Source organism: Filicampus tigris, chromosome 2 (assembly GCF_054856515.1).
Source record: "Filicampus tigris isolate MCC_2025a chromosome 2, RoL_Ftig_1.0, whole genome shotgun sequence".
Lineage (NCBI taxonomy): Eukaryota > Metazoa > Chordata > Actinopteri > Syngnathiformes > Syngnathidae > Filicampus > Filicampus tigris.
In genome coordinates this window covers 3,338,831-3,355,600 of record NC_141218.1, presented here as the reverse complement: position 1 = coordinate 3,355,600, position 16,770 = coordinate 3,338,831, and the positions used below count along the sequence as shown (strand labels likewise).

The window sequence follows — 16,770 nt, the reverse complement described above, 5'->3', positions numbered from 1 at the left end:
ACTTGCACATGCTTTTAGTTTTTTTATTTTTACTGTAAATATCGATTATTAATACCTATGAATCGGACGCAGTGATTCAACCATTGGTTCTGCATAGAACATATTCTTGAAAAATAATGTTTGGGTTAGCTTAGTACAACATGTTGACATGGCTGTCGGCTAGCTGTGGCTTGGACGTTTTCATGGTGGGCTGGACGCATGTTGTGTGATGTTGGTAGATTGTCTGTCTCTGCTCATGGCAAACTCGACCATGAAAAAAAAAAAAAGAGAGCTGTGTTATTCCGATTGGAGTGTCGGCACACAGAGGAGCTCATGCGATCGAGTAGAATAGTCACGTTGCTATTATTTGTACATTGCGGACAGAATATTACAATAACGCTCAGAGAATGTTCCTCCTTTTGTTTGGACCACTTGCACTTGCTGAATTTCACTTTTCCATTTCGGAGTCATTTGCATATTCAAAGCAAAAGTATTGGGTGAGTGGGGCGGCTATTCAAATGTTGCCGTCCAAGTCCCCGCGGCTCCGCCCTGCTCGTCTTTATCTCCGCCTTTGTCCTGGCGGATTTGACGTCTTGCACTTTGTGCTCTCTTTGGCGTGACCGCTCGCTGGCTCGAAGTGGTCTTTTTTTGCGTTTGCGAGCGACGAGGCCGTCTGAGAGAAAGCACAGTGTCAGAGAACGTCTCGGCTCTCTCCACTGAGTGGGAAAATACACTGACTGGGATTGTCTGTGGCAGTCCGCTCTGGCTGTGGTCCGTGATGCTTAAAGTGCTACGCTAATTAGTTTTTCTCCGTCTCACACACACAGACGTTCACTCCGCCTTTGTGCTGCCTTGCTTTTTTTTGTCTTTTTTTTTTTGTTACGTAACAGAAAGTGTGCTTGCACCCCACTTGTGCAGCATTGCATGTCACACAAGCCACATCGCTCTCTTGTTGACTTATTCCGGCAGCACAGAAACTGGCAGAGGTGGGTAGAGTAGCCAAAAATTGTACTCAAGTAAAAGTACTGTTACTTCAGAATAATATGACTCAGGTAGAAAGTAAAAAGTAGTCATCCAAATAATTACTTGAGTAAAAGTAAAAAAGGTACTTGGTGAAAAAAGTACTCAAGTACTGAGTAACTGTAGCAACGTCTCATTTATTTATTTAAAAACAACCATTCAATCAGATGAAAATACAAAATAATCATAAGGCAAATTAAAGTCCATCCAATCAAAAAGGAGTAAGAGTACAGTTTCTTCTTCACAAATCTACTCAAGTAAAAGTTAAAAGTATAGTGATTTAAAACTACTCTTAGAAGTACAAAATTTCCCAAAACTTACTCAAGTAAATGTAACGGAGTAAATGTAACTCATTACTACACACCTCTGGAAACTGGAGGGAGAGGCGGATATTACGTCCTTTTATTACAAAAGGCACTTAAAAAATCATATTCATGTCTTGATTGCATGTAATGGAAACAAACTGGGATTCCCCCACAAAAAAAGTATTTAAATAAAAAAACAATAGAATTCTAAACAAGGATTATACAGTCTATTTGATACAACCACAAAAGTCTGCTAGCTTAACGCAAGCACATAATAGTAAATGCCATAGACAAGCTAACAAGTAGTATCAATGTGACGGTGTTATAATAAGGTATGTTTTAACATTAAAGGTGCAGCAAAATATGTAGACAGATATTACAATACTTTCAGGCATATATTCTTGATCCTCTGCAAAAAATAACAAATATCATTGTAAAACGCTTTCTGTTTTCTGTTTTTTGTTCTATGACATCACGTTTTTGAGATATTTTCAATTTTTTTGTTTTGAAGTTTGATTTATAGATGTTCCCGCAATGCGAATTTTACCATGCGTTGTGATTTACAGCTAGGACATTTCAGAAAAATATCCACCTGTTGCGAAACCTAACCCTTCATTCATAAATAGTCCTAAATATATTACTACGTGACATATTATATTATTGTAAGTATTAGTATGAAAACCTGATGTGCTTGGGTAAAAAAAACAAGGACACATTCACGATCAGACCAAAAAATGAATCTCGAATAGTTTACTTGCATCTGTGATTAAAAATGTCGTACACAATTGTTGGGCAGTGTCATTTTTGTTATATACAGATTTTTAGGGGATGTTGGAACGGATTAATAACATTTCCATTCATTTCAATGGGGAAAGACGATTTGAGACCGCTTTGAGTAGCGAGCTTGGTACTGAACAAAGGCCGTGGTAAGATTTGAAAAATATTTCAAGGATGCCACAGCTCGCAGGGCTACGCGACGCCGCAATCAGCGTCGACAACATAGCTGGCCTAGTGACTGCGTGTTACAAAACCGAAAATACACACCAGCCACTGTTTTGGTGGAGGCCTACAAAATAAAAAACGAGATGAAAGCGGAGCACTTGCATGAATGGGAGACGGGAGTGCGTGCGTTGCTCTGAAATGTGTCACAACATGATGTTTGTGAGCAAATGAGCGGGCGCGCTTCTCTCTCTCTGGAAAGCACCATCGGTCGTTTCATCGGCCTCCTCCGACTGGAACCGGCTCAGGCTAGTTGCGCGCGCGCGTTATCAAGACGCACGCCGCCGCTAACGAGGGCGCCGCGGCGAGCGGGACGAGATGAGCCCCCGGCGGCGCGGCTGTGTGTCTGTTAGAGTGGGTCAGGTGTGTGTGGGTGCGTGTGCGCGTGTGTGATCCGGGATGTTATGGGTCATGTCGGCCGCTGGCCGCAGATGAGGTCATTTGGCCCTTTAGCAAGGCAGATTTCATCCCTCCTGTCCACTCGGGTTAACAAATCTCCTGCCGCGGTCACTTTTGTGCCACTTTGTGTGCGTCTGCGTGCGTGTGTGCACGCCAGTAATTGTGTGTCCGGGGAATCCCTTTCTCTTCTGTGTGCTTTGTGTGAATTTTCTGCAGCGAGGCCCTTTGTCTGCTTGCGTTTGCGTGACGCCGCCCGGGGATTGTGTCTCGCCGCGCCTCTCTGTGTTTAACAACACGGAGAATTCTTGCATTGTTTGCGGAGCGCCATTAAACACTCAGCAGACGTCTCGGGAGGAAGGCCTATTAGCATTGATTATTTATGGCAAGCTGCCGCTTTTGCATTTTCAGGCCGTTGCTACTTCATCAGCGCGTTGGTTTGGATTTGAAAGCCGACCGGGGCTAGCTAACCGCCGGCGCGCACGGCGCTGGTATTCGCCGCAGGGTGGTAAACATCCCTGCTCGCACCGGCGGCCATTTGAAAAGAAACGTTTTGTGGGAAAAACATGTTTGCAGGCTGTGCAGGGCACGCCGAAGTGGCGGGTGGTGCTTTTGCATTTATTCCAGTCGAGCCTGTTGAGAAAAGCCCGAAGTGAAATATGGCCTGCTCACCTGTCAACTGTCAATCAAACAGACCTGAAAAAAATGGATGCTACTTAGTCTAGCATCTTTCTTATGCCCGCACATGCCTGCATGTTTGAGTTGCGAAAATGTAACTGCTTGAAGCGGAAGTCAACCCAAAGATATTTTCTTCAGGAATATGTTCCCAGCAAGCCCACTTGTTGCAACACGGCATTCTGATTAATTTTGCGTTTGTGGAATACAAGTTAAGCAGCAAAACGCACTCGTTTTTCGCCATCTCTGGGGGCGGCCATTTTGTCACTTCTGTCGACTGAAAATGACATCACAACTGCTCACAACGACCAATCACAGCTCAGGTTCAGAAAACAGGTCAGCCGCGATTGGTCCTTGTGAGCACTTGTGATGTCGTTTTCAGTCGACAGAAGACAAAATGGCCGCCCCCAGAGATGGCTAAAAATAGGTGGATTAACACTTATTCCACAAACGCAATATTTATCAGAATGCCTTGTTTAAACTAGTGGGCTTGCACAGAACATATTCTTGAAAATAAATGTTTAGGTTGACTTCCCCTTTAAAGCCTCTGGTGGCCGTTTCGTCATAGGGCTTTTCACACCGCGACAACGAGGCGCTCTAATGCATCCACGCAAATCCAAAGCCCCAAATCCAAAGCCCCCAAACACCACACACTGAGTCTGACTTTTTTTTTTTCATCTTCTTGCTCTTTCGACTCACTCTGCATAACATGCACGCACTCACGGCCAACAATGAGGCGCTCTGAAGCCATCCGCAGGGAAGATGTATTTTCATGGTCTAAGCAGAGCTTGCCTGCCAACTGCAAGACGCAATCGTGCCGGAAATGGTGAAAAAATGTTTCACGCTACATCTCCACAATTGAGTACAGAAAGTCCTCGAGTTACGGCGGATGCGACCTACGACGTTTCGACTTTACGACGCCCGTGCCTCTTCCGCCAAATTGTCCTCAGCACTACTTTTACATGCAGTCAATACTCGGGTTCAGGTCAAAATTCTGATTTTTGAAACGAGTGCTGCGGCGTGTATTTTACAAGCGGATGTTCCCGGACGTAACCGGCATGATAGCTCGATCATGTGATCTTCAGTGCCGGCTTCGTCCTATGTCGTCTTAAAAAAAAATTACTTGACATACACATGGAGCAGCAACACAAACAAACAGGACCAAAGTTATTATACAGTAGTTGATGAGAACTAAGAAAATAAAAACTCAAATGGAAAAAAAGCATTTTGTTAATGAAACAAAATACAAACGAAAACCGCAATTATAGTGAGAATGTCAGTTTTTGTGCATACATGAGCTTTTGGGATTCACTTTAAAGCAGGAAGGTCAAACAGTCATTTGAGAATTGTACCTTACGTTACTTTATTACAAACTACTTTGTGACTTTTTATCTTTTTAATCTTGCACTCGACAAATTGCACAAGACAAAAAAAACGAAACAAAAACGAATTAAAAATGACTTAAAAAAAAAAAACTATTAAAAAAACCTAACAAAAACGAACTGAATTTCAAAAAGTCCAAACCAAATAAAAACGAACTCTGATGAAAAATTCCAGATTATTTTTTTAATCTTGCACTCGACAAATTGCACAAAACAAAAAAAACCCAACAAAAACTAATGAAAAATGACTTTTAAAAAAAAATGAAAACTATTAAAAAAACGAACAAAAACTAACTGAATTTCAAAACCAAAAGTCCAAACCAAATAAAAACGAACTCTGATGAAAAATCCCAAACTATTCTTACCCTGAATAGAGCCTACAACAATATTCACACGTTTCTGTCGCGACTTGATAAGCGCATATTCAATCACGATATTGACAAAAGAAAATCATAGTTCGATCATTTTTCCAAATCATTCAGCCTTAGTGTCAGTGAGTGCAACACTGAAGGCAGCCCACTCCAAATTTCGACTTGCCCGTGCACTGTCAAAATGTGACAAATCTTCTACAAAGCGGCAGGGCGGAAACCATGAACGGCGATATGCGGTAGCAGCCAAACGCTGCCGTTGTAGTACAAAGTACTCCTTCAATTTTTTTTATTTTATTTTTTTTATTCAAGTCCAGCTGGACCTGGAGTACAACTGGAGTGCGCTCAGGTGAGCGCCGTGCCAGCGCATCTCCGCTAGCGCTTGCTGCTCCTCTCTCAGCCTTTTTTGTTTCATTTTGTGCACACTCACTAAAACCACAGCGGCAAGAATTATGACATATTTGCACCTCGCCTCCATCCCTATGCATGAGACCACAACTATCGATTGTGTTCCTTGCAGTCTTGAAGGAACCAAATACAGATTAATGACCTCTCCCGCTGTTGCTCGCCGGCCCAAAATAATTATCTAAGTGATGTGTCACGATGATCGGTGTGGAGCCCAACTTCACTTGAAGATGGATCAAGTGCGGACCAGCGCTGCGCAAAAACTTGATTGCAGCGTCACCGTCTTCCCTGTAAGCAAAAATGTTGTCTCTGCAGCACCGCTGGTGATGACAAAGGATTGATGAGGCAAAAAAAACAGATTTGATGGAATGCGACGAGGGCCGTGCCTTCCTGGTGCCTTCCTGGTGCCTTCCTGGTGCCTTCCTGGTGCCTTCCTGGTGCCTTCCTGGTGGCCTCATTAGCCTTCCGCTCATCCACCATGTTGGTTCCTCCCAAGCAGCAGCAGCTACGAGATGCTGATTCGCTTCTGCAGGATTCAAACCCAAGCAGCTCATTGATTTTTAAAGTGCCCCCCCCCCCCCACACACACACAGACTCACATGATGATTTACATTATCTCCTCAATTAGCAAATGAGAGTAAAGCGTCCACGTCACCACATGCCTCTTGCCTGAGTTTGCACTTTTGCAGCCTTGGGTCAGTGTCAGCCGTGCTTTGCTTGATTGTGTTGCCTGATCACTTTCGATTTGCACTTGCGCATTTTGCCGTCGATTGAACAGAGTGGCTTTTGCTCTCGATGGGACGCTCGTACATCACTGTCACACCGGCGAGCGTTTTTTTATCTCCCGGGAATAAACAGTGGGTTTTGTTTGTTGAAAGGAGACCCCAGCAGAAAGCAACGAGGCAACGCGACGCCTCACAAATACGCCATTCGGCTTTGTTAGAGTCCGGATGTTATCCTGAAACGCCCACAAGAAACATTTGTTTGCAAAATAAGAACAAAAATCAAGCAATAACGTATTGATGAATCACCGATTTGGGCGTCAAATGTTTGTATGCATGATTTCAGCCCCAATTTATCATAAACCTACACCCCCTCTAGCAAACGGTGAATATGTGCGATAATTAGGGAGACTATTAAAAAAAAAAGAAATCCGCCCCACATAAGTTAGATGTACATTCTTTAACCTCATGAAAACACGCTTGAACTTTTTAAAGTTCTCCTCAAAGCAATTATAAGCCTTTAAACAGTTGCCACTTTACACACGGCACAAAATGACTGAACTAAACTCAACTTTTTTTCCAGAGAAATTTTCCAAATACGTCTGTTTATTTTACTCATTTACTCGCTTGTGCATTTAATATTACCGTTACGCGACGGAGACAACTTGACATGCGTTAAGAGTCAGCCGTAGATGGATGTAACGGAGAGAATCATGTCACTTTTCAAAATAAAATGTTTTTCAGCCTCGGACGATAATTACACCGGAAATACTGTACTTTATCTTTTTCTCTCCTTACATCTGTGCGGCCCACCGAAGCCTGGTCCAAAGTGGCCTGCGGGCCGGTACCGGTCCACGGCCCGGTGGTTAGGGACCCCTGCATTCCAGCAATCCAGTTGAGATGTTACAAAGGCATGGATTACTGTTTCTCAGTGCTGTTGTGAAAGGAGAGGCTTTACTTTAGCCAGCTGCCTAAGATTAAAAAAAAACAAAAAAACAACAGCACCAATTTGCCCGGCCAATGTAAAAATCACTGTCCAATTTGAAACACAAATTCGAGACTATTGGCTTTAGATAAGACGGCAGGGGGCCCAAGTCAACTGTCAGCGAACGCCATCACTTCTCTTTGAAGTTCAAGAAGTTTAGAGCTAGGCTTTGGTTTCACCCAGACAGGACGAAAGTGGGCGTAAGGAGAAAAGCGTCCTTTTCGCTTTGCGGGAACTGTCATCTGCATAGCTTTGAAAGCAAATACCATGCTTTCTCAAGATGGAACCAGGGGCAGCAAATACAATAAAAACAACAGGGGCCCCAAAATTGAACCCTGTGGAACACCATACCACAGGTGATCAGAGCGGAACTCACATACAAACAGAGCATACAACCATACGTAGAAGAAAATATTCTCTCTTCTCTATCGCTTCTTGTTGCTCTTAATCAGATTCCATTTCTTCCGTGAAACTTCAGCGCTGCCCAGCACTGACTTCATACTTGTGAAAAGTCAGCAAAGGACAAGTTGGAAGGAGGCCCTCTCTGCCATGAGGAAAGTAACACAGAGCTGTTCTCTAATGAGCGACCGGGCGCAGGCAGCCATCCAGCGCTGTCTCTTCTGGCATCTGATTGGACGTCTTCACTCTTCCCGCAGCCTCTTGCGGGCCCTTGTTATGCTCAGGTATTTATAGGAGCGGGGAAGGCCATCGCATGTCAAGCGCGGGCGCCTTATTAGAGCTGCAAAAGGCGGCCAAGCACAAGTCAACCAGAAAGCCAGTGTGGCAACGTTGGATTAAAAGCTGCATGGTGCAATTCAGGAATGATCACTATTTAAAAAGAAATCCTCAGGTGCAGCAGCATGCATGTTTGTTTGTCTCATTGGCTTGCCACAACGATGCGTCATCACCCTTGTTTGTGTCTTCCAGGACGCTGCCGAGTAGAAATGGGAACTGTCAGTCAAGAGAATTAAACATTGAATATTTAAACAGCCTGCGAATGGCTGGTGGCCAATCCGGGGTGTTGGCTGCCGCGCAAATGAGGGAGATTCTTGTTTTTTTTCCGCCTCAATATTGAGATGGCCATTTAATATGCATTTTTTTTTTTTCAATGTCTACCTCCTACGATTTTTTTTTTTTTTCAAACAGAAGCAATGCACAAAACACGGACCCCATTTATGCAATTTCCAATGTGAAATTTTGCATGTATGAACACCTGCCACAGTTACCTTGAAAAAGTAACCCAGTTACTTTACAGATTATTTGCTTTTAAAAGTAACTTAGTTACTTTACTAATTACTTGACTTATAAAGTTACAAAGTCAGATTGCACGTTACTTTGATAGTCACATTCAGTACATCCTGACAACCCTGCTTACATAAAAAAAACACCCATTTTTTTTCCCACTTAATTGGAAGTGGATTTTTAACAGTGACATCCATGAATCAAGTTTGCTTTTATTATAAAAAAAGACTTTTTAACTTGCCATAATCACTCTCTAAAATTAAGTAATCTTAACTAATTACTTAACCTAAATGGGCTACTTTAAAACTTTCAGCTTGAATGTGTACTGTGCTACAAGCTATGTTTTTTTTTTGTTATTGAGGCTGGATAACACCCTGTTGACAGCACAGAGTGAGCTGTTGTTCTTAGCTGAAGCAAACTCAAAATAGAGACTATTTCCAACTTGGGAACACAAATCTGTCTCCTTCCCGCATTGTAGTTTGTGTAGCATGGTATGGACATAAAAACGCGACGTGACGCATCTGTGACGTCGCTCTCTCGGAGGGGAATATGAAGTTGAAGACTTCCATCGTGCCTTACTATTTTCAAGCTGTGAATAGTAGAGTTGCCCTGATTACTGTCCTGGAAATCAGATAAGTCGAAAAGATGTGCACATTTCGAAGTAGCGCGTCACTTAGTGACACGTTTACCGCCATCGCTGGCTATAACGCGAAGAATGAGCCCCGATATAGCGGGGCCGCACGGTAAATCCCCTTGCAAATCCTTTGGCTGCGTGATTAGGCAAAATCAATTTCGCTCATTGCAAGCATTCAGCCGCTGCTTCTTGATAACAATATTATTTTGTGTGCGCGCGCACACACCAGCCTCACGTTTACGACTTGGATGGCAGGACATTTCCAATTACGCTTCAGTCATGATTGATTCAATCTGCCCTTTCGCCCGTGACGCATCATTTAAATTCAGCATTTAGGTGCTCACACCCCCCCCCCCCCCTTCTCTCGTTTTAGTCCTTATCTCCCTCTCCATGCCCCGAGAGTAGCAGCTGCCACTTATTAATTTGCAAAAACTCCATTCAAAGTTATCATTATCTCAGCTGGCAGAGGCCTAAATATGAAAACGTCATGAAGAGGCCTGGCCTCATTTGGATCCATAAATATGCAGCTGTTAATGTCTATGGAGGAATACGTGGACCGCTCCTAAAGGCGGAGGAAACCATTTATCGCAGAATAGGAGAGACGGGGAGCGCTGGGAAATTTTCACGCGTGGTTCGAACACGAGTGCGGGCACCGATTCACATCCGCTCGGGAACTCGACCCATTCGATAGCCAAGATGGCGGAAGTTGACCGGAGGGGATCTTATTCCGGAATGAAGCCCGCTGCTCGGCTTCCTACTGTCAGCCAAACAAACGGCAGCTCGCCGCGGCACCCGAACGGCGGGCGAATTAGCAAACAAACTCCAGTGTTTTGCAGCAACAGCAATGAAGCAAGCGGCGCTCACTCGCTACGTTAATTGGCGACGGGCGAGCGGGAGGGCCGCGTTCTCCGAGCTGGAAGGAGCTCGCGTGTGAACGGGAACAAATGGAACAAATGATTGCGCCTCTATTGATCCACTGAAGAAATGAGACGAGGAGACGGCGAGGAGGAGAGGAACAGACACGGGGACTGACAAATAGCGTTACCCATCGACCGCGTTGCCCTGCTACCTCGCAGGGCTGATTTTGAAGCAATTGTTTTGGTTTGTACAGTATGCAGGCCGGTCTGAATTGAGATTTGCGCTCATACGATCTCGTTTTGCAAAATGAGGTCAACTGGAAGCAGTATAGAAGATGGACGGCGCTACGCTAATTAGGCCCATCGATGGCATGTTGCGTGATCCATTAGCATTAAGCTAGCAGACTTATTCATTAAAGGGGCGAAATGACATGTTTGGGCACACAAGCAACCTTAATGAGGATAAGCAATGTAGTAAATGGATGGCGGGATCTACGTCTGGTAATATCATTTCACCCCAACAGGGATGAAGACCTACATTTAATATTCCTGCATTATTTCCTGCGGCTTTCGAGGAAAAATGCCTATTTTAAATGGCTGCAGCAGACAATACCAATTCCGACGGGACATTTCACACCTGCGATGTTGTTGTTGAATCACCATACCCCCCCCCCCCCGCGCCCCCCACCGAGACACCGCAAAGCCATCTTTCAGTCTAATTGATTACTTTGGCACACCGCGCGGAGTTGTTCTTCACCGTGAGACTTGTTGATCTCGTTCCCCGGGCTCTCTTTCTGTCTTCCCACTCAGCCTGCTGATGCATTTTGTCTGTGGGCAGCAGACAGCGCTGCCCTCGGAGTCCTTCCGCTCCATATCACTCACAGACGTCCGCCGAGGCAAACGCGACGCGTGTGTGTGTGTGGGTGTGTGTGTGCGTGTGGTAGAGGAAGCCTGTGTGACATGCACAGTGGAGGGTCAGCATGACTTGTTATTATCGAAGTTGTTCTTGCCTGCGTTTCCCAGTGCAGGCGGTTTGTGTTTCGCAATGTCTTTAGTGCTGCGATGCCCAAGAGACTTACACAATATGGACAAAAGTCTTGTGATATCTTGGATTTTCACTTTCTATATGCAGTGGTGGGAAGTCAAGGTCAGCAAAGCGTTCTCTCCTGGGCTATCAGAAACACTGAGCCACACAGCTATGGTGGGGGCTGTCAAAGGGGAAGGGGTCTCCCAGTGCCCACTTCATGGCGCAGATCCTCTAGGTCGAGATTCTAGTGCGCAATTTAAATGGAATGAAAGGAGCAGCTTCGATTGGCCCCGACTGAATTCGGCTGTGGCCACTCCCACGGCGGCGCAGCCCTCCCTCCCGCCGATCCGCCGGCCTGCGCCCATCTGCCAAATTACCATCGGGTCTGGTGAGTATGATGCATTTACCTTCAGTTTTTATCCTGTCAAGCGCTAAATATTGATTGTGAACTGCTCCAGATGATCAACGAGGCAGCGTTGTACGCTGCTATGGTGCCTTTTTGCATAGTAAGGAGGATTTCTGTAATTGCGTTGTGAGAGCGGTGGTATTCAGAGGTGGATTCGGCCGGGTACCAAATGCACAGCCACGCTCCCGATGTCCCAGGTGTCCCAAGACTTTTGTCCGGTGCACATCTTTTGAGGCAAACGCAATAAACAGTCATCCACAACACTGAACAAAAAAAAACATGTTCATGAAGACAGGCCTTTAGCTTTAATTAGGCATGACTATATTCAGTGTGTGCGTGTGTGTTGTGTGTGTTCTCTGGCGCTGCTAACAGCTCAAAAGGAATGCGCAATGAACAAGGTGGGCTTTCCAAGTGACAAGCTGTCTCATTTATTCCGGCTTCGTGTGCGCGCGCGCGCGCGCGCGCGCGGCCGCCGTCGCCGCTGCCGACGGTGAATGCGCGCAGGCTAATTGCCCTCGACAGAACAGCGCCGGCATTCTCTCTTAACGTCTTTAAGGCAGCGTAACGAGTGGCGCCCTGGCAGCGCCGCTCTGATCTTTGCTACCATTCTTACGCTCGCGTTCGCATTCATCCGCAATCGCACGCTCACATGCAGATCGAGGAAATCGGGCTAATGTAGCTCATCAGGCTCCATTGTGTGGCGCCGGTCAGCACCAGTCAAGAAAGAAAAGCAGCAACGAGGGAACGCAGTGATGTCAAGGGATTGTCGCCAATAGCAACCGCTACTCGTTGTTCCCAAAAGTGGCGCTGCGGCTTTAGTTTCATTTTTAGCCACGTGTAAACTTCGTCACCAAGAGGAAAGCCGTTATGGTACTGCTTTTGGAAATGGAGATGGAGGGGAAAAAAATGCACAGTGGACGCAAACTTCGTTTGGTAAAAAGGAAACATCCATACAAGTGTTGTTTTGAATGCCCCCTAGCGCGGGAAATGGCAGTTGTTTGGAAAAATGAAAAGCATCGCCGGAAGGAAAAGTTCCAACCCCGTCAATCAGAAAACGACTCACTTATTTCCCGGCGTGTGCATGTGACAGGTAAACATTTGACAGGACCGCTGAGTGGAATTGAACATGAGTCACATGACTGCAGCTATTATGAAAAGCGCAAATTGCGAAAGTGATGGACGCACGGAAATGCGGCAACTCCCCTCAGGGGAAGACGAGGCGGAACACAAAGGCGGAACACAAAGGCGACACTTTAGCAGCTGGCTAAAGCAGCTGCTAGCTGGCTTTGGCTGTCAGACTGAGACAGTTTTCTACTTGTTGGATTCTCAATTGGGAAAATGAAAATGTTAGTCCCAAAATACCGTGCACCTCACTCTCGTGCAGGGTGTGGCCTCCGACCTGCCAATCCGCTTCCGCTGCCATGACGATGGCTGTTGAGTTCAGCTGAGCGTGTTTCCCACGTTGACCACTTTGCATTTTGAAGCCCCAAATCAAGGGCGGGCATGCCAGCGTGGTAGCCCTGAAAATGTCAGCGAGCTGCTTTTGGCGGGATTTCGGTTCTTGACCAACTCGTAACAGGAAAATCTGCCATGCAGAGAGATCATATAAGAAGAAGTCTTTTTCTGGTTTTATCCCTCCCACACACTCGAAACACACTTTTTCAAGTATTCCTTCGGGCCTGTTCTCACTCGCTCGCTTGCAGTTCTCCAAATAAGAGGCAAAGCATACTTGATTGTTTCAAGCTGTTTATTTTCCACTCCAAATTGAAGTTGATTGTAAAGATGGCACATGAAAGGCAAAGAGAATTCAAAGTCTATTTGAACACCAAAATGCTCAGCCAAACCATGTGATTTCTACTCGCTTAGTTTCGTCAACCCAAACATTTTTTTTTAACCAAAAATATGTTCTATGCAGGCCCACTAGGCCCACACAGTTGAAGTTGAAGTAATATTGTGTTTGTGGAATATGAGTTAAGCAGCATAATCCACCCCTTTTAAGCCATCTCGGGGGCGGCCATTTTGTCACTTCTGTCGACTGAAAATGACATCACAATTGCTCAGGGCACAGGTAACGACCAATCGCGGCTCACCTGTTTTCTAAAGCTGAGCCATGATTGGTCATTATCTGAGCCCCGAGCAACTGTGATGTCATCTAAAGTCGCCATCAAGTAGCAAAATGGCCGCCCCGTGAGATGGCTAAAAACGTTTAAGTCATAATCCACAAACGCAATATTCATCAGAAAAAAAAAACGTTTGGGTTGACTTGCCCTTTAATGCCACATATAATGCGAATCGTCTTAGACGGGCAAACGTAAATGGGCATAGAGGCTACTGTAATCATAACCAACTTGCAAAGAACGCACAAAGAGCAGCAACACATACAAACGGAGGGTACGAGAGTACCGTCGTGGTGCGACACTGAAGGCGCGCAACCTGTAAATTCCGAAACGCGATGAACTGCGATATACAGTAGCGGGCGAAATTTGCATTGCGAATTGGCAGTCGGGCAATCTATTTACTTTGGAATCCCACACTTGCCAGCATCCACTGAGGATTCGCTGCGAGCCTCGGGGCCCAGATGTCATTCCCAATATAGTCTGAGCAGCCCTCGGGCTCAGCTAAACGAAGACTATTTGTATAGTAAATGTCATACACCGGGCGACAGGGAAAGAAACTGGCGTCGTGGCTTCAATATTTGTAAATGATTGATAAAACCAAACGCTCTGTGCGTGTTTGCGATGAGCGATGTAGACAGAAGCAGCGAATCATGACTGACTAATCATGCAATCATGACGAGAAACGTTGCCAACCAACGAGGAGCTTTCGTTCAACTCTTTGGGACCTGAACTGTTGGCCACTTGTAATCACGTCTGAAATTGCTTGGATGTTGGATGTTTGGATGTTTGGCTTTCTCGCAAAGCGCAGCGCATCGCAGCGCCTAATAGCCCATAATGCCTCATTGACTTTTAGCTAATCTGCTCATACACAGTTTGGTGCCCCAGGCCAGGCAATTTTCTTCATTGAGTCCAGGATTAAGCGTTGTAAGTGTGGAAGCGGCTCGCTTTCACTGCTGGCCTTCACTTTTCCCGTGACAGTTAGGATCGTAGGCTGTGTATTCTGTTCGCAACCAGGTAAGTGTCTCCTGGCTGAGATTAGAATACGTTTTGACAAGCAGGTGTAACGTTTCGGGTCAGTGCGGTGAAGAGGGAAAAGACGAAGCAAAAAAAGAAATCCACGACAATGTTTTGATATCAGGAAAATGCTCGTCCTTTATTCACACATGCGAGAAAAAGAAGCCCAGTAGCGGGTCTGCTTAATCGCACACTTCGCCACAAAAACGCGTCGTGTATACCAGCGGCGGCCGATGACATCACTTGTTGGCGACACCTAAGTAAAGGACCCGTATCCGTTATATTTGTGGCACAAGATTACAAATTTACGGAAGCGCGAAACTGCCGACATGGAGTTACATTGTTTTGACTGACAAATACATTTGAACGTACTTGCAAATACGTACTATAGATGTAGCATTTTTTTCCCCCATAAAGCCACAGGGTATTGACCTGTGCATGCGCAAGTAAAATATATATACGGAGCTGGGCATTTTACTAAAAATTGAGTCCGTTATTCGTCATCCGTCTGCAGCATGGGTATCTTTCCGTCGTCCGTCATTCGCCTTTTTTTCCAGGGAGAAAAAATAGTACCCGTCTATAGGCCGGTCAGCCTCTATTTTTAAACGGGCGTCGGTCGGCCAGTCTTTTTTTCCCTATAATGCCACAGGCTATTGACTTGTGCATGTGCATACCCCGTGGCACTATGGGAAAAATAAACGCAAAAATAGACGATTACATGGATGGTAAAAAAATGGGTTTCCGACTATGCTTTTTTTTTTTTTTTTTCCGTGTATCATTTATCGCCTACAAAATGGCCGTCCGTCATAGGCGGATAGGCGGACCGGTCTGTCACACAGGCGGGATGCCCAGCTCTGTAGAAAACTATTTTGAGCTCATTATTTAACTTTTGAAGACACGCTGATGACCCTTTGTAAAATTTTACAAGATGTGTATTGGCAAACATTTATAATAATAATTTTTTAAAAAATCAACATGTTACAAATTTTAAAAGTTGTTCAACAAACATACGCTTAAAAACGATTAAACAAAGTTAAGGGTTTTAATTTTGGGGGATTTTCAATTTTGACGCCAATATTTTCCTTTTTACTGAAAATTAATATTGGCACAAAATATCGGCCATCGCCCTCCTTGACAACTAATAATCGGTATTGGCCCTGAAAAAAAACAGATGTCTATCTCTAATGTAGGCCAAATGCTAAAAAACAATTTTTTACTCATGCATGTGCAAGTCAATACCCCGTGGCATTATGGGAAAAATGCTACGTTTGTTACATTTCCGCCTGTAACCAGTCAAGGAATTTGACTCCACAATGGCAGTTCCACGTTTCCATAGAAACTAGAGTAAATCAGGCTTTAAAATACACGAAACTTCAATTTGCATGTCCCCACTTGCGGTATCTTCTCTCCTATGCACCCGCAGCAATCTGTCCACGGCGAGGGAAAAAAAATGCCTGTGCGCATCCGCCGCCCGTGCCTGTCATTAGGAATCCTAAATGACGGCTTCATCTGAGCGGCGCATTGAGATGCAAAGCTGCAACGGCGTGTGGCGATTTGACGCGGCAGCCGTGCTGTTTGACACAAGCTTAGCGGCAACAATACACAGATTTATTTCCTCGAGTGGAGCCGGAGGTCTGTCCCGCTTTCTCCCTCGCCGAGTTGCGGGAAGTCAACGCGCGAGGCCTTCATGGAGATGCATGATCCTTACAGACTAATAACGCTTCGGCTGAGACGGCGGCAGCTCTCTCAGGAGGCCATGTGCCGTCTCCCCCGTTTTGCCTGCGCGCAACTTAATTGAGTTTGTCGAAAAGAAAACAGATAAGAGGTCGGTGGCGGCGGCGCTTCCTATCTGCGCCGGCGTGCATCCCGAGCCAGGCAGCCAATCATGTAGTCGAGCATCCTCCGGAGAATGGCCGCCGCGGCTCAATTAGGAAAGGTGACTGAGAACGATTTTCCGCCATTCGTCATTCCAAAGGTGGTGAAAGAAGAGGGGAAAAAAAACAGCTACTGCTAAAATCAAACGACAGCAGGGGATTCTCATTGCAGTCTAGCTGCATTTATTACGTGAGTTGAGTGCGGCTAGCCGTAGCGTGAGTACCGAATTACGCAATCCATCCGGCTGTGCGCGTTGATGAAAACGTTGGTAGCGACACACACACACACACACACACACACCACAAGTGTTCTGTATGTGCCCTGTTTGTAATAGCCGTTTCTGCTAGCATCAGAATGTGTTA

The 16,770-nt window shown here is 45.4% G+C and overlaps 1 protein-coding gene across 4 annotated transcripts in view; it reads left to right on the top strand.

Moving 5' to 3' along the window:
• Nucleotides 1-16,770, top strand: part of LOC147150902 (uncharacterized) — a 57,045-nt gene that overhangs the window by 30,486 nt on the left and 9,789 nt on the right. The window contains exon 4 of one of the 4 annotated variants that reach the window (XM_086023856.1): nt 5,845-5,911. The exons of the other annotated variants lie outside the window; for them this stretch is intronic. Coding sequence (XP_085879982.1) covers nt 5,845-5,893 — 49 coding nt within the window. The 3' untranslated portion in view covers nt 5,894-5,911. Of the gene's footprint in view, nt 1-5,844; nt 5,912-16,770 lie in introns of those variants that run through there. 4 annotated transcript variants of the gene reach the window in all.